Raw genomic sequence first — 17430 nt, 5'->3', positions numbered from 1 at the left:
CTCCAGCCCTTCAGAACCACAATTCCCAGCAAGCAAAGCTACTGGAGGGGGTCAGCGCCCGCATGCCTCAGAACTACAACTCCCAGTGGACAGCGCGGTACCTTGTTTCCTTACTGGTCGCTTCAATACATGCGCGCTGACGTTGCCCTACTGGGGAAGTTCCCAGGACTACAACACCCAGAAGGCTGTGGGTCACCCGCCGCGTGTTTGCGTGGTGGCGGTGCCTACGGCGGCTGTTCAGGGTCGGAGCTGGCGGGAAGATGGCGACCGAGCACCCAGAGCCGCCGAAGGGGGAGCTGCCGCTGCCGGCCTATGGGGCCTGGGCGCCCGCCGAGCTGCAAGCGAAGTTGGCCGAGATCGGGGCCCCGGTGCAAGGTGGAGGCCGGACCGGGGGGGAACTGGCTGAGTGGGGGGCGGCGGCTCCCTCCAGGGGCATGCGGGGGGGGGGGGGAGCGGTGAGCCCCGCTGGGGGAGGGGAACCCCACCTAGGAGAGGGGGTGGGAGCTGCTGGGGTGATGGGAGTGGGGGTGGCGCCTGTCAGGGGGCGTCTGGGGCCCGGGAAGCCCCACTGGCGGTGGGCGAGCTGGGGCCGTATGCGGGCGTGAGGGGGGCAGGCTCTGTGCCGGCCCGCGGGCTCCGAGCTGCGTTTCCCGGGCAGCCCAGAGACGTGGGGTAGGTTTGGGGGCGGACGGGAGCCTACTGGGCTGCGAGGGGTGGGGGAGCCCTAGGGTGGGGAAAGGCAGCTGGTGGTGGCTCAGCGTCGGTGTTGGTCTGTGAGCGCTGATCCTTCACCTTGTTTTCCAGGCAGCCGTGAGGAGCTGGTGGAGAGGCTGCAGACATACACGCTGCAGGTGAGGAACAGCCTCTCTCCCGTGCGCACACACCACCAAACGCGCGCTACTCACATGGGGCGAGGGGCGAGGGACTTGCTCTGCCATCAGAAACAGCCGCCCCAGTGCACCAAGCTTGAGCCCTGGCACCAGAAGTGGAAGTAGGCCGGTACGGTTCGCAACTGCGTACCAGTAAGAGCCGGTACACAGCCGACCATACCGGCAGGGCCGCTGATGAGGGGGGCCAAAAGGGGTAGCTTCCCCGGGGCAAGGCCATTTAAAAGGGCCTGGGGCTCCTGGCTGCCGCAGTGCGGCTGGAGCCCCGGGCCCTTTAAGTCACTGCCACTACTCCGGGGCTCTGGCAGTAATTTAAAGGGCCCAGGGCTTCGGTCGCTGCTGCAGTAGAGGCAGCGCCAGCTGGGAGCCCTGGGCCATTTAAATTGCTGCTGAAGGGCTGGCTGGGGGAGTCTGGCCCCAGCCCCGCCCCTTCTGGTTGATCTGCCCCTCCCACCCCAACCTTGCTCAGGACCCCGGCAGTCCTGAGTACTGGTAAGTCCCTTAAGTTACTTTCACCCCTGCTTGGCACCCACATCCCAACTCTTCTATATGAAAGGCATCCGTATGGAGGCCCAAACCTGGGGCTGGCAACTGGCAGTGGGAGACCTTACTGCTTGGCATGTACTGTAGTGTCACACCCCAAACATGCATGGGGGCATGTAGAGGGCTCCCACCTTTACGCCCCCATAGCCACATGCACACCATGCCAACTACACAGTGTGAGCAGTAATGGCACGCAACAGCCTTGTGTCTAGTGACATTGACTAGGAGCCAGGAGGCTCTCAGCCTGGATTCACTGGTGTTAGAGTAAATGAGCAGCGTTAGAAGATGAAGGTTGCTGTAGTGGTTAGGGCACTAGCTGGGACTAGGGAGATCTGGGTTCTAGTCCCTGCTGTGCCACAGATTCCCTGGGAAATCTTGGGTGAGTTACCCAGCCTCTTTAGGCCTCAGTTTGGCATCTGTATAATGGGGATAATAGTGATGCCATACCTGTAAGGATAAATTAACAACTGGGAGGCGCTCAGATACTGTGTTAACAGGGGCCTGAGAGGTACCGCTCGGCATGAACAGTAAGCTGGGTTGTGACAATCACCTGATTGAACCATCTTGGGTGCTAGCGACCTGTGGAAGGAACTTGTGATCTTTATCTTAAGACTGGAACATGTGGTTGCTGCTGCCATGTTGGGTAGGAGTTGGGGGCACCAGTGACATAGCCAGCGCTGTTTGGGTGCCAGCAAGGAGCTCTGTCCTAGTGAGGGTCATTGAGATTTCATCTGGGCTCCTGTATTCCTTCCTGTCCCAAAAGACAGCAGGGTCTGACTAGCCAGCCCACCCACCCGCCCAACAGCAGAGGGTTAATGGCAAGTGTTCTGCTGAGGCCTCACCTTTCCAGTATGTCTGCTGGTGTTCATAGTAATTAGGGCAATTATAGTGCAACCTGCGGGGATGAAGCTAGTGTGTGGGCTGCCGGGGGTGGCCTTACTTCTATCCCCTCTCTGAGCCACATGCCCTGTGGGCATCAGTATCCCCATCCTGCTTTCTGTCTTGGCTATGGAGACTCTGGTATTCTGTGTTGTGGGGGTGTATGTGCAGTGCCCCCAGGCTCCATCTTGCTTGGAGAGCTCCACACTAATATCTTTCCTTGCCATGGTGGTGTATTGGCCTCCCCAGAGCCTGGAGTTCCTCTCCTGACCCAGCACAAGTCAGTGGGAGTCTGAGAGAGAGGCTCCCCAGTGGATAGGCTTTCACCTGCTTTGCAGCTGCATTTACTGTGTCTTCCCTCCGCAGACTGGCATCGTGCTGAGCAGGCCGTCTCTTAGGGGAGATGATGGTGACAAGCCCACCCCACCCCCGATACCTGGACAGGTAAGTGAGGGGGATATGGAGAGGAGGAATCCTGGCCTGGCTAGGTCACAGGGGCTGACTGCCCTGCCATAGCTCTCCTATGCAACAGCTGCTGTGCAGCTTCTCAGGGTGACTGACATCTGTTGGTACTTCCTGCCAGGAGCTATTGCTAACCCCAGCATCCTGAAGAACAGTGCTGTTCTACCTTCCGAAGTCCCTCCAACTGTGTCTGGGATCCAGGAGCCACCTCCTCTTCCTATACTGAGCATGCTCAGCGTTGCTTTGTGGCTCCTGGGCTGTTAGTGCTGCCTCTGCAGTGGGACACAGCATCTCAGTGCTGGGCAATGGATCTTGGTATAAATAACCTATGAATTGCTTTGTGATCCTGCACACTCTGTGCTGGTCCTTATCTCGTCATCTTTTTTCTCGTTCACAGCTCCCTGGGATCCCCTTGCCCCCTCCCCCCATGGGGATGCCACCCATGCAGCCCCCGCCACCCCCTCCTCCTCCCCCTGGCATCAGTCTCAACTTCCCCATGGGCGTGGGGCCCCCTCCGCCGCCCCCAGGCATGGGCCCCCCCCTCCGCATGCAGAGTGTGGACCCCTCGGCTCTGTCAGAGGAAGATCGTCTGAAGCTGGCGCAGCAGCAGGCAGCCATGCTGATGCAGCAGGAAGAGAGAGCTAAGCAGGTAAGGGCTGTGTTGCCGGCAGCAGGTCAGAGGTGCTCTCCCTCAGTGCTGGCCTCAGGGTGGCACTAAGGGGTGCTGTGCTGTCGGGGCTCAGTCTTTGTGCTCTTCCCTGTCTGTCAGTGCTGACATCAGTGCCCCCTATGTGGTGTGAGGAGGTGCTATGCTGCAGGGATCTTCAGGGGCACTCTCCCTTGGCAGTGAGTGCTGACCCGAATGCCCCAGTGTGGTTAGCCCTGTGCTGCAGGGTATCTGCCAGATGATGTATAATGAAGATTCAACCACTTTGTTTGCCAAGAGTCTGGGCTTTTTAATCCTGGGGTCCTGGCCATTTGGCCTCCTCAAATCCCTCCTTCCCAAGTGCAGTGTTAGGTGTGTATATGATTCTTCACATCCTGCCCTAAACTATTGTGAAGTGCTAATGCTGAGCAGCCTCTGTGCCCCAGAGGTGGCCACATCTCAGCACTATATGAAGGATCCCTGTATATATAGCCTTGTGCCCCACTTTGGTGGCAGCTATTTCTCAACGCTGGGTGAGGGAAAGTTCGCCTTCAAATTCTAGCTTGTGCAATCTGTTCTGTCTGCCCGTAGCCAGGGAATAGGGAGAGACATGTGGGTGAAACCGACCAGGTAGCAGAGCAGTGGGGTCTGTATGTCGCATCGGGGCCTGAAGGAGCCTGATCCGGTTCCTTCCCTCCTCAAGTTGCAGAAGAGACGCTGCTCTCTCCTCTCTAATATTGAACTGAATTGGACCCAATTGCTGTCCTGTTCTGGCAGAGAACAGATGCTGCGATCCATTCAGCTCCCTGTCTGCCCCCCCAGCCCCTCCCAAAAAAACAAAAAGTTCTGCACGCCCCTGCTGACCCGTTCCCAGATTGTTGCCTCTCCTGCTGGTCCTTTCCCAAAGCCCTGAGCAGGCAGGGGATGGGTGCCACTTGCTCACAGCTGGTTCCCAGCGCTTTGCCCTCCCCCTCACTCCTTGCAGGGGGAGCACTCATTCAAGGAGAAGCTGAAGGAGCAGGAATTGCTGGAGCAGCAGACATGATTAAAGCCCCATGCAGCGGCATCGTACTGGGCATTCGGGGCTGGGACATGGGTGGGGTGGACTAACTGGTGAGGTTGCTGCTTACCGGTGCCATATGTCTCCCCTGTCTGCACTGGTACCCCACTCAGTGGGCCCCTCCAGTAACAAGGGGGCCCACCCAGCCTGGTGTCCCCTTTTTCAGCCTACAGTCTCCCCCAATAACCTTCAGACATCCTGTGGGGAAGGCTGAGGGGGGAGGGCTGCTGATCTTCAGCTCCCACCCATCAGTGACCTCTGCATGTGTTTTCCTTGTCTCAGGCTGCAGTCTTACTAGAACAGGAGCGACAGAAAGAGATGGCCAAGCTGGCCCCCCCGGTGCCCAGACCCCCTCTGGATGTGGGGCCTGTCAGACCCATAGGACCAAGGCCCCCAATGGTGCCACGAGGTGAGATTATTACCCCAGATTCCATACCACAGTTGGGGATTTTGCCTCTAGCAGGCTCTGGCTCTGATCTAGGCCCTGGATGCTGCCCCTGCTTTGGAAGCAGGTGTCAGGAAGCAGCAGGGGGCTGGTTACTTCAGATCAGTTCCTTATGGGGACTCACCCCTTTTGTGTGTGTCTCTCCTGTCCATCTAGGTAGTGCCCCTGTAGGACCCCCGCTGCCTGGAGTTCCTATTGGTCCCCCTGGCCCAAGGCCGCGGGGGCCACCACCGCCTCCTGGGGAAGAAGGCCGAGAGGTAAGGATACAGAAGGTGGTGGCTGGAGGGTGGCCTGTTGCAGGTGGGCAGTTTTCTGAGACGTGTTGGAGGTAAAGAGAAGAATTCATATCCACTCTCACAGGGTGGGTTCTGTACCTGGCTCTGGGAGGGAATGGGGTCTGGGCGGGCTGTTAGGAGCCAGGACTCCTGGGTTGTTCCTGTCCAAGCCAGCCTGTGGGTCCTGTTGTGGTGCATCCCCCTGCTTAGTGATCGCCTCTGTTTGTAGACAGACGATTCCACTGTTGGCCCCAAGATCCCTCAGGCCCTGGAGAAGATCCTGCAACTCAAGGAGATCCGGCAGGAGGAGCTCATAACTGTGCCTGGCACCACAGGTAACAGGCTCCTTCCATTCTTCCTGTGTGGTTTGGGGCAGGAGCTCTGGCTGAAGGCAGAGCCCTGGCCTCTCCCAGCAGGAGATGCTGTAGGGAGCAAGGGCGGGAGCTCTGGAGGGTCAGGACGGACACCTGGGTTCTATCCCCAGCTCTGGGTTGGGAGGAGAGTCTAATGTGTTAGAGCTGGTGGGGGACTGGGAGTCAGGACTCCTGGATTGTACTACTGGCTCATGTGGGAATGGAGCCTAGAGGTTAGAGCCTGGAATTGCATGCCAGTGATCTGTGTCCTCATCATTCTCAAGCCTCTTGCTTCTCCTGCCCTGTTTTTCAGTTGTGCCCTGGCATTGGTAGCTGCTGTTGGGACTTACCCAAGAGCTTGGTGCTGTCTGAAGGCAGGTGGAATCCTGCCTTTCAGGCGCACCCCAGTATTAACCCTTCTCTGCAGTGTCCATACCCCAGAAGACAGGAGACCATCTCCTGTCCCTTGGTAATGCTCCCCACAAAGCAGAGGCAACTAACCCACCTGGGTTGTGTTCCTTCTATATGCTGCACCCCCCACTAAGCCAACTCTTGTACTGTGACAAATGGGGGCTGGTTGGCATGTGTCTAAGGGGGGGCACGGGAGAATTGGCCTCCCTTGTAATGTGGTTGGTCACTCCTGCTCCCAGCATGCAGTTCTGAGGGGTTGGCAGGGCTGTCCCCTCCTTCTCTTCCCCCAGAGCTTGCTGCAGTGTGTCTGACCCCCACACACCTTGCTGATCTCACTGTATTTCAGTAGATGATGATATGGAGACAGATTTGAAGGCATTGATCAGTATCTCTGCTTCTGAGACAGAGGAAGACATGGCTCTATCAAAGAAAGAGGTGAGCAGGCTGCGTGCCTCACTTTAGTCCCCAGCTCCAGCATGTCAAGTGGCTTAGAGGGGGGAAGCTGGGAGCCAGGATTCCTGGGTTCTCTCCTCACTTCTGGGAGGAGAGCAGGGGAGCCTGGACTCCTGGATTCTATTCCTAGTCTGTCATTGGCTTGCTGTGTAAGGTCTGGTCAACCCCTTCATCTCTCTGTGCTTTGGTTTTCCCTTCTGTTGAATGAGGCTTGTCTATCTTCAGAAGCAGAGAGCTCTGTTAGATGCTGAGATGGGCACTTGCCCCCTAGTCCAGTGGTTCTCAAACTTTTTTACTGGTGAACCCTTTCACACAGCAAGCCTCTGAGTGTGACACCCCCCTCCGCTTATAAATTAAAAACACTTTTAAAATATATTTAACACCGTTATAAATGCTGGAGGCAAAACAGGGTTTGGGGTGGAGGCTGACAGCTCGTGACCCCCAGTTTGAGAACCCCTGCCCTAGTCTAACCTCAGCCTGGCTAGCGACAGGTAGATTTAAAGTGACTGCATCAGCTGAGCACAGGCCTTGATGCTGAGGCTGAAAACATTGGCTTGGAATGTAATAGATTCCTATGAACCATGTTTCCAATTAAGGCGTTTGAATCTTCCCTAGCTGCCAGTGTGGGGAGGGATGGGAGTGAAATTGACTGAGTGGCATGTGAAACTTACCACTTCCTGCAACAGGGATGCTAGGAGTGAAAGGAGGTGGGAGATCTTTCCCTTTGCATTCAGGGGGCTTTAGGTTGAAAACCCTTCACAGCAGCTGGGAACTGCCACGTAAAGCTGAGGCTCTAGCCTCACGAGAGCTGCTGTGCCAAGCCCAGCATCCTGCAGGATGATTGTCAGAATCATTTCATGCCGTCACCATAAAGTTCCTCCTCCAGAATTCTTCTTCATGTCTGCCATATATGGTGCAGCCCTGTCATGTGCAGTTGAAGAGCTGCCACTTACAGGATGAAGTGTGACTGCATCTCGGCACTGGGGAGAGTTCCCTGTATAAACAGCCCCTCTGCTCCACCCCAGAGGTGGCTGCATCTGAGCACCAGGGGAGGGATCTGTAGGTATTAATACACTTCTGTCGGCAGAGGAACCGTAAGCGCCGTAACCGGAAGAAGAAGAAGAAGGCACGTGTGGCAGCAGAGGGCAAAGGGGAGAAGGAATCTCCACGCACTGAGCCCAAAGACAGCGAGTCAGTGGTGGAGATTGAGTATGTCACTGAGGAGCCGGAGATCTATGATCCCAACTTCATCTTCTTCAAGAGGATCTTCGATGCCTTCAAGGTGAGCCAGGCTCAGGGTGCAGCCCTGGGGTTTTGGCGCTACACAGGTAAAGGAGCCTCTAGTGGTTCAAGTCCTGGCATCTGACCAAGGAGTGGGGTCTAGTGGTTATATCGTAGAAGGGTGCCAGGACTCCTGGGTGGGGCAGTGGGATCTAGTGGTTAGAACAGTGGGGCTGGAAGTCGGGACTCCTGAGTTCTTTCCCCAGCTCTTTTAAACCCCTCTCTTCAGTGGGGCAAGGGGAGACTCACAGGCTGCACTGAGCCCCAAATCTTGTGGTGATCTGTTTGCAATGGGGCAGGGGAAGTAGCTGCAAGCTCCATCTGCCATGACTCTGGGGGCAGTGCTTCCTGCCTCATCAGGATACAGATCGGTGTCTGCCCTCCAGCATCATGTTCCCTGCAGCCTGGGAGTGGGCACAAGCTGGGTTCTTGCATCTGCTGCTGAGTTGGGAGCCTTGGCTGATCCCTGGGTAGGCGGGAGGGGAGACCTGGTGGTGAGAGGAGGGGAACCTTCCCTTCCATAGTTCAGAAGTCCCTCCTCTTCCTTAAGGGCCTGGCTTGGAGATCTTCATCCCCCAGGGCAGGAGCACCCCCACATGGCCTGTATTCCCCCATCTGCTCCCTTTGGGGTCCTGCTAGCTCCTCTGAGGAGATGGGAAAGGAGCCTTCTTCACTCTGTTCCCCCCCTCCCAAGTCTTGTGCCTCAGTCGCTGTGGGGCTCCCAGCTGCTCCTTGGGGGACGATTGCTCAAGCTCATGTGCTCCTGCTTAAATCTCCATCCAGTCAGTGTCCCCTCCCTGGGGATGGAGTCTCCAGCCTCGGCCCCTTCTCACCCTCCCTTGCCTCCACAGCTGACGGATGATGTAAAGAAAGATAAAGAGAAGGAACCTGACAAGGCAGACAAGCCAGAGAGCGCAGCTGCACCCAAGAAGAAGGGCTTCGAGGAGGACCGGAAGGGCAGCGATGATGACAGTTCTGATGATGAACAGGTGGGCTAGGGGGTGGGGCCAGGCAGCTAGCCAGTGGAACTTCCTGGCACCACAATGGCCCAGAGCTCAGGAGAGACTTGGGGGCAGGTATTGCTAGGGATCAATTAAGCTGGCATCTGCATTGACCCCAGTTGGTGTCATGGCCCTGGGGCTACAAAGCTGGGCTAGTGCTGCAGGGAGGTGCTTTATTGGGAGTGGGAGATCCTCCATCTGCAGCTTGCACTGGCCAGTATCAGTGTGTGTGTGTGGGGGGGGGGGAGGGGTACTGGGTCCATGGGTCTGATCTGGTGGAAGTGGTGTGGGGGACTCGTGCTGGATGAGCCGGGCCTGTTATGCTGCTTTTTTGGGTCTAGGAGAAGAAACCTGAGGCCCCCAAACTGTCTAAGAAGAAGCTGAGACGTATGAATCGTTTCACAGTGGCAGAGCTCAAACAGGTGAGATGGTCAGTCATCCCAGCGCCATGTGGGTGTCACAGCTTCTCTGAAGGGGCATCCTCTGTGGAACAGAGCTGGCTCTGCTCAAGACACTGTGGGGAGGGATGGGGCTGAGCCCTGGTTCAGGGGACTCTGCATTGGGGTTGGTGCCCTCTGGGCTGATGGCCCAGCTTGGCCAGTTGGGTTGGCACTATTTAAGCAGCAAGAGTGAAACTGACCCAGCTGGGTGTTGGGCCGTGCTTTTTCTCGCTGGGGACATGGTACCAGCAAGGGATCTCCCAGGATGAACTTGCCTCGGGTCCTGTTGGGACCCTTCGGCCTCTGCTGTCTGTCTGGGCTGGGGCTGATGGAGCAGGGGGAATCTGATACAGTCGCTGGGAATGCGGGAAGGGAAGAGAAGGTTCTGGTGCTCTAAAAGTTAAGCTGATGGCCTGGGGTAGGGATAATGGGAGGGCACTTGGAGGGTTAAGCCTCTGCTGTCCTGTCCCCAGCTTGTGGCACGTCCGGACGTGGTGGAGATGCATGATGTGACCGCCCAGGACCCCAAGCTGCTGGTTCACCTCAAGGCCACCCGCAACTCGGTGCCTGTGCCCCGGCACTGGTGCTTCAAGCGCAAATACTTGCAGGGCAAGCGGGGCATTGAGAAGCCGCCTTTCGAGCTGCCTGACTTCATCAAGCGCACGGGCATCCAGGAGATGCGAGAGGCGCTGCAGGAAAAGGTACCCACACTGCAGAGGTAGCTGCATCTCTGTGCCAGTCCCTACTCTCAGCTCCCCCTCTGATCTCAGTTGCTGTGTGGTGACTTGGGGGGGCTGGTGCTACATTTCCCTGCCTCGGATGATTGCAAGACTTGGTCCTGTTATCCATTGTCATATTTCCCGTCCACACACACCCCGCCCCATTTGTTGGTAGGTCAGGTCTGCCTCCTGGAGATGGTTTTGCATCCTGGGCCCTGCAGGGGGTGGTAGGAGGCTGTGTCTGGTGGTATTGTCTGTCCCTGCAGCTGGAGGGGGCCCGTGGCATGGCTGAGGTGTGCTCACCCTCTCCTTTCTCCCTCCCCCCGTAGGAGGAGCAGAAGACAATGAAGTCAAAGATGCGGGAGAAGGTTCGCCCCAAGATGGGCAAGATCGACATTGACTACCAGAAGCTGCATGACGCCTTCTTCAAGTGGCAGACCAAGCCCAAGCTCACCATCCATGGAGACCTCTACTATGAGGTGGGTGTAGGGCCAGGGGAAGCCCTGTCCCTACAGGACTCCCTAAGATGGGGCAGTGGCTCTGGCTGGGGTCTGTGCCCAGGGCGGGCCCCATGCTGCGACTCAGAGGGGCAGTCTTAATCTCTGGCAGACAGCTGGGGATTGTGGGCTGGGAAGGAAAACCCATCCTGGCCTGGCTCTCTCTGACCCTGGATTTCTGATTGCTGGAGCCTCTCCCCCAAGCTGGGTGCTAGGCAGTGATCAGCCCACTAGCATTAGGGCACCTTGGTGCTCTGACCAAGACTCCCCTCTTTACCAGGGCAAGGAGTTTGAGACGCGGTTGAAAGAGAAGAAACCGGGGGACCTGTCAGATGAACTGCGTATTGCCTTGGGGATGCCCGTTGGCCCGGTAAGTGCTCTTGGAAGCTGCCTGTTGGGGCGGGGCGTAAGCTGGTGCGACCCTCACCTGCTGATCCTACAGCCAGCCTTTGGGAGGCAGCTAGTCATGGCCACTGCATGGCTGGGCACCTCAGGGCTAGAACAGCAGAGCAGCTGTAGGGTGGGATTGCAGGGCACTGGCAGAGCTGTGGTGGTGGGGAGGCAGGTAGCAGGGGGCTGTAGGTTGGGACTGAGGGATGCCTGTGTGAGCGAGAGAGAAGTTTTTTTGGTCCCCTCTTGGGACTTCCTTGCTGATGGTCCTGAGGGCTGGTTAGCCAGGGCTGGGCAAGTAAGTCTGTCCTATTGGCTAATTCCATGTCTCTCCTGGTTCCAGAATGCCCACAAAGTGCCACCCCCATGGCTGATTGCCATGCAGCGCTATGGCCCACCCCCCTCCTACCCTAACCTGAAGATTCCAGGCCTCAATTCACCCATCCCAGAGGTGAGTGGCTGTGTCTGTCCTACAGGGCGCTGAGGAATGTTCCCTCACCCCAGCATGTGCTCCGAGTGTCTGCGGGGCTCTCGAATGGCCTATGGCACTGTCACTGGTGCCAGGGTGTCTGTTGGAGTGGTCCCATTTCAAGAAGCCCCTCCCTGTTTGGCCCTTTTCACTAGGGGGAAAAGGGGGACTCGTGCAGCTGAGGCACTGGGCTCCCCCAAAAGCTCAGCCTGCCAATGCAGTGTGACTCTATCCCTGAGACTCCCCTTTTCCTAGCAAAGACCAAGCTGAAGCAATGGCCTCTTTCCTGCTTCCCACTCCTGAGGCGCCCCCTGCCCCCCCCCCCATCGTTTTCATCCGGCACTCCATGCATCTTCTTGTTCCTGTGTTTCCACACTCCACGTGGTTATATGCTCTTCTTCCCCCTGCCCCACTTGCACCATCCAGAGACCTGCATTAACCATCCCGGGGTGGAATCTACCCCTTCTACCTAGAACCCAGCGCGCTCACAAGGGGTGGGAGGAGCACTGGCCCAGCTTCCCAGCCCCAGATTAAGGCCCACAGATGGGAGGTGACTTAGCCAGAGTCAGTGGCTGGGCTAGGACCAGAGCCTAGGAGTCCTAGCTTCCAGTCACCCCCTGCTCTAACCCACTGGACTCCACTGTCCTCTGCAGCCTGAATAACTCTTTCCTCTTGTCCCAGGGCTGCTCGTTCGGGTACCATGCCGGGGGCTGGGGGAAGCCTCCTGTTGATGAGACTGGGAAGCCCCTGTATGGAGACGTCTTTGGGACCAATGCTTCTGAGTTCCAGGTAGGTAGCCAAGTGATCACGGCCCTGGAGAGACTATGTGGGGGGTGGGAATAGCCATTGCCTGAGGGATTTGGGTCACATGCCACTCCTGTAGCTTTCTGGGTGCAGTGGGATGAGCTAGGGGCCACCCACTGGCTGGCATTCCCCCTCTTTGGTACTGCCAACCAGGCTGGGGCTCTTCCAGGGTGGTGGGAACCAAGATGAATACACAGCCTGCACTGACCCATTATCTCCCCACTGGGTGTCAGTAGGACCCCTGGAACTGTGCTCCTCAGTGGGGCTGATGAGCTGAGGCAGAGCAAAGGGGCAGCAAGGCTGGTGCTGGGGAAAAGATTGGATCCCTGAACCTTGGAGACTGAACCCCCTGTTCCTACTTGTACTGGAGGTGGAATGGTGCCCCCTAGAGGAGGAAAGCCCATTCCCTACTCCTCTGAGCCAGCCTGTCTGCCTGCTAGGCAGCTGAATCGGAGCAGCACCCTCCAGTGGGGAGAGGCCCCTCTTCCCCACACCTTCCTCTGTCCAACCCATCTCCCCTCATTTCAGACCAAGGCAGAAGAGGAGGAAATCGACCGGACACCCTGGGGGGAGCTGGAGCCATCAGATGAGGAATCCTCAGAGGAGGAAGAGGAGGAGGAGAGTGATGAGGAGAAGCCAGATGAGACGGGCTTCATTACCCCAGCTGACAGGTCGATGCCTATCCGGGGTGGGGGCTGCCATGGGGTTGTGGCAGGTGGGGGCATGGTCAGTGAGGGCCATGTGGGGGCTCCTCCATTCCAGCCAGGCCATGTGGCCCAGGTGCTGTCTCTAACTATTTGCCCTTCCTCCTCAGTGGCCTGATCACGCCAGGTGGCTTCTCCTCTGTCCCTGCTGGCATGGAGACTCCCGAGCTCATTGAGCTGAGGAAGAAGAAGATAGAGGAGGCCATGGATGGGTAAGTCAGGCCTCTGCCTTGCTTGGGCCACTCCACTCCCCCAGAGACAGCAGGGGTGAGCAGGACTCAGGGAGAATCCCATGGAACCCCAGGGGGCATCGTCCTGTGCAGTCTGTGCTGGCCCTAATGCTCCCATGTGGCACTAAGGGGTGCTGTACTGCAGGGAGTGGGGTAGGGTGCTATTGGTGATCCTGTTATTTTGGAGGGCTCTCAGTCACTTACTTTCCCAGTTGGGGCTCTTAGCACTGTTCTCTTGGCCCAGTCTCAGCCCTGCTGTTTCCATTCTGCTTCCCAAATCCCTCTTGCTGTTTTATTAGGGTCAGACTCTCTTTTCCACTTCTTGTCCCAAACTGCTGTCTGGATACCAAACATCCCACCCCCGAGGTAGCTGCATTTCTGTCCCCCTGGCACTCATGGCCTGTTGTGCTGATCTTGTCTCTGCCCCCCCTTTACCCACAGCAGCGAGACGCCCCAGCTCTTCACAGTGCTGCCAGAGAAGCGAACAGCCACGGTTGGGGGTGCCATGATGGGTTCCACTCACATCTATGACATGTCCACGGTGAGTGACACAGGCCAGCCAGCCGGGTGAGCTATGGGACCAGAACCAACGGCTTGGCGGGATGGGGGCCTGTACTTCTGGAACCCACCTATGTTCTCTGGGCCCCTGGAGCAGTTGTGGTGACAAGGCTTCCCGGCAGTGGGATGGGGCTGCTCATCCTTGGCATAACCACTGTTCTGTGTTCACTAGTGATCTAGAGCAGGGAGAGGGCCAGCTGGGCAGGGAATCGGGTACTGGGGGGAGCAGGCAGCATTGGAGCAGAGGGAGCTGGAAAGCTATGGTGCGGGGAAGGGGGCAGGACTCAGCTGGATGGGCTATGGAAAGGGGTTGAGCAGCATGGAGGGCAAAAGGTGGCCCTTGGCTGCTGAAGGGCCAGGCTAGAACTGAAGTTGGGACTCCTGGATGCAGCGAGTCATTCAGGGCACCCTATCCAAAATGGAGGTGGGCTGGCATTCGGGCCTAGACAGTCCCCTGCTTCTGAGCAGAGAACGGCTCGGGGCTGGGATTTGAATGCCTGGTTTAGAATGGCTTGGTCAAGTGCTGCTGTTGGGGGGGCTGGAAGGAACATGTGGCTGGGGAGAGGTAGAGGATGGGCCCAACAGGGGCAGAGGAGTGGGGTTCAGGGGCTGCTCTCAGGGCAGTGATTAGGCCTGTCTCATCATCCCAAACAAAGGGGTATTCAGTGAGACCACCCAAGCTCAGTTCAAGTGCAAGGCCCTGGCCTTCCCCACTGCAGTTGGCCTGTGGGACTCACTGCCCACAGGATCTCATGGTGGCTGTGAACCATGCAGGGTCTGGGTGTTTCTGTGGGAACCCTGGGCATTTGAGGCGAGAATACTAAATGCTCGGCCTGGGAGAGATTGTGTGTCCATCCGTCCGTTGTCGCGCCCCCCCCCCATAAGATAAACCGGGCTAGCTTGGCCCCTGGCTGCTGTTCCCTGGGGGGCAGGGGCTCCCCCTCCCATCCATAGTGCTGGCGTCTCACCCTTCCCTTCACCTGCAGGTGATGAGCCGGAAGGGGCCAGTGCCAGAGATCCAGGGAGTGGAGGTGGCGCTGGCTCCTGAGGAGTTGGAGCTTGACCCGATGGCCATGACCCAGAAGTACGAAGAGCACGTGCGGGAGCAGCAGGCCCAGGTGGAGAAGGAGGACTTCAGTGACATGGTGGCTGAGCATGCAGCTAAGCAGAAGGTGAGGGCTGTGGGAAGGGGTTTGGGGTGGGATATGGGGTTGAACCCTCTATATGGGGTGCCAGCTCCTATCTGGCCCCACAGGGTAGGGGGATTGATTGGGATACAGAGCCTGTCCCCTCTAGGGGGTGCCATAGCTCCTGTCCAGCCCCAGGATGTGGGGACAGTCTGGGTCAGGGAGGGGGTTATGATCCCTTGCTGGCTGAACTTTTTCTCTCTCTCTCTCTCTTTCTCCCCCCGCCCCCCCCCTGCAGCAGAAGAAGCGGAAAGCACAGCCCCAGGACACGCGTGGGGGTGGCAAGAAGTACAAAGAGTTCAAGTTCTAGCCCCATCCCTTCTGTTTTTAACTCACTTGTTCCTGTTCTGTAGGGAGAACTGCACTCCCTGCTGCTCAGCCCCCTCCAATTGTTTTGTGGTTTTTTTGTAAATAAAATCCAGGGTGCTGGGGCAATGGCCCTGCCTGGGCTCTGTCTCAGACTGGCCCCTTTGATCTTGTCTCTAGGAGGCGAGCGCTGCCTCCTCCCTTTGCTGTCTCAGGATCCCATCAACCAACCGCTGCACCTTCCCCTCTGGCCAAATGCTGTGGGGCAAGTGCAGACAAGGGGGGGTGTGCTCCTCATGCAATAAGCCACGCTGTGGAGACTTGGACATAGAGCTTTCTGTTGCCTGGGTGCCAGGCCTTGGAGTACAGTGATCTCTGTGCACTGTGCTTCCAGTTCCCTGCTGGCTCCATGTGTGGCTCTGCCAGGCAGGTGAGATCTCCCGGTCTATTGTAAAACGCCAGTGGGTGCAAAGGAGTAGGTTGCCTTGTAGGGCTGTGCTTTGAGGCGTACTCTCCCCTGGCAGGGCCCCCTCTGTTGTAGCAAAACTGCTGTGAGCTGGGTCACTGACCGCCCCCCCGGGGCTGCAGCCCCTACTGTAGTGTCTCAGCCCTCACTGCTTTGGGAAGAGCTGGCCCTAGGCAGAGGGGACAAGGGGCAGCTGCATATGAAGCAGCACTGCCGCTCAGCCATCTTAAAGTGCTTGCCAGTCATTCCCATGCAGCAGGCAGTGACTTGCCATTGCTCTGTGTGACCATGGGCTGGGCGAGAACCCAGGAGTCCTGCTAGACCAGCAACGAGCTAGAAACATCAGGCTGTAGCCTTTGTGCCATAGCTGTAGGCTGCTGGCCCCCCAGCAGGCACCAGCTGTCCTGGAGCTTGGGGCAGTGTTGGCTGTGGCTGTTTGAGATGGGAAACTTTTCCTTGGCCTCAGCACAGGTGATCTGTGCCCTTGGCCCTGCTGGAAAACCTGATTCTTGTTTCACCCTAGGGTGCTAGCCAGGAGTGTGCCCCCAGGGGACAACTAGCTCAGTCAGCCCAGTGTGGGCCCCACCCCAGGTCAGAGCCACAGCCTTGTCCTCGCTAGTGGCTGGGTAGGTGGGATCCAAACTCCAGCTCCTTTCTGCCCTGATGCCTGCGCTTTGCTTCCTGCTGTTGGTCCCAGCAGCTGCAGCACGGTGGCATGGCAATGCCTGTGACCCTGGTACACTCACTGCCATGCAGAGCAGTGGGCACAGTACAGCCCTGGCACAGGGGTGGGGTTCTGCTCTGGTTAGACAGGAGCTTTTGGGCACATGGAGGGATGGCAGGGGGACCGGGCTTCCTACTGTCCATCACCTTGACAGTGGGGAGGGGGGAGTTAGGGGTTGCCTTGCTCAGCGGCTGGGAGAGTCTCTAAAGCTGCTCAAGGAAAGAGGTGCTGTCCTCCTCTTCCTCCTCCTCCCCTCCCCACCCACAATTGCCAGCAAGCATGCAGGTCTTTGCCATGTGCCTGGGAGAGTGGACTACTAGTAGCTGCCTCACAGGTTGAGAACAGAGCAGAGGGGTGGATAGGTCTTGCTGTCTGATGCTGAGCTAGCATTTGGGCATGGATGGCACTGAAGAAGCTGGGGGCATTCTTTCACTGGGGAGAGGACCCCCACCCCTTTGCAGCAACTAACCTTGCAAGCTGCAGCCTGGGGCTTGCCCCCTGAGGAAAGCAGGTGGGTGGCACAGCCTTGGTGCTTGCCTGGCCCAAGGTGGCTGCAGGCCAGAGCTCTGCCAGCCATGTTCTTTACATGGCCTCCCAGAGTTGGGGAAGGGAAAGCTGAGGCCAGGTAAGCACCGTGACCTATTGCTGCCCTTTGGTGGTAGCTGGGGCCTGTGCAGCAGGTTGGCTGCATGGCAAGGGGTCAGACTGGGTTCCTGACAGGTCCCTGTTCCCCAATACTCACCTATGACCCTTCTCATGCCCTCCGTTCTACCCCTGCAAATGAGGAAACAGATGAAGAGCTGGGCCTAGACCTCGGGACTCCTGTCCCCACTCTGTTCCAGAGGCTGCTCCCTTTTCAAGCTCCAGTCCTGCAGTTGCTGTGGGGAGCTCTTGGGCTGGGGCTAGCGGCTGGAGCCCAAGCTGGTGCATCGCAGTGGATGGGGCTGCTGGAATGATCTGTGTTGTGGGGGTGTTGAGAGCCACTGAACTAAACTAAACCCTGTATATAATGGAAACCACTTCAAGCCAGAGGGTGCAGCAGCACCCCTAGTTCCAGCACCTATGGCAGTGGAAGAAAAGTGGGCCAGTGCCCTCAGTCTGGTTTCCTGCCCTTCCCCCCCCCCCCACCATTCCCTTACTGGCATAGAGGGGTCCTGGGGCCCAGAGTTGGGCTGAGTGACTCCCAAGCTGGGGAGGGCTCTCCCAAGCCAGCATGGGCCCAGCCCCCCTGCACTAGCAT

General features: G+C 57.8%; 1 protein-coding gene across 2 annotated transcripts; it reads left to right on the top strand.

Annotated features, from left to right (window-relative positions):
• Window positions 1–218: 218 nt before the first annotated feature.
• On the top strand, window positions 219–15153 carry SF3B2 (splicing factor 3b subunit 2). 2 transcript variants are annotated; one of them, XM_075130355.1, is made up of 21 exons: window positions 219–375; window positions 805–851; window positions 2676–2753; window positions 3169–3420; window positions 4760–4886; window positions 5079–5179; window positions 5427–5532; window positions 6311–6396; window positions 7502–7696; window positions 8547–8684; window positions 9038–9118; window positions 9610–9837; window positions 10185–10334; window positions 10633–10722; window positions 11086–11193; window positions 11893–12000; window positions 12544–12686; window positions 12830–12931; window positions 13391–13490; window positions 14494–14679; window positions 14933–15153. In XM_075130355.1, the coding sequence occupies exons 1-21, from the start codon at window positions 261–263 to the stop codon at window positions 15002–15004; spliced, it is 2613 nt and encodes an 870-aa protein (XP_074986456.1). In that variant the 5' UTR covers window positions 219–260; the 3' UTR covers window positions 15005–15153. The 2 variants fall into 2 exon arrangements, with proteins under 2 accessions (XP_074986456.1, XP_048713020.2); XM_048857063.2 differs by having other exon boundaries at window positions 6308–6396.
• Window positions 15154–17430: the final 2277 nt, after the last annotated feature.

This window comes from Caretta caretta, chromosome 7, assembly GCF_965140235.1.
Source record: "Caretta caretta isolate rCarCar2 chromosome 7, rCarCar1.hap1, whole genome shotgun sequence".
Classification (NCBI taxonomy): Eukaryota; Metazoa; Chordata; order Testudines; family Cheloniidae; genus Caretta; species Caretta caretta.
Note: the sequence above shows the minus strand (reverse complement) of the source record. Positions and strands in the feature narration are given on the sequence as shown.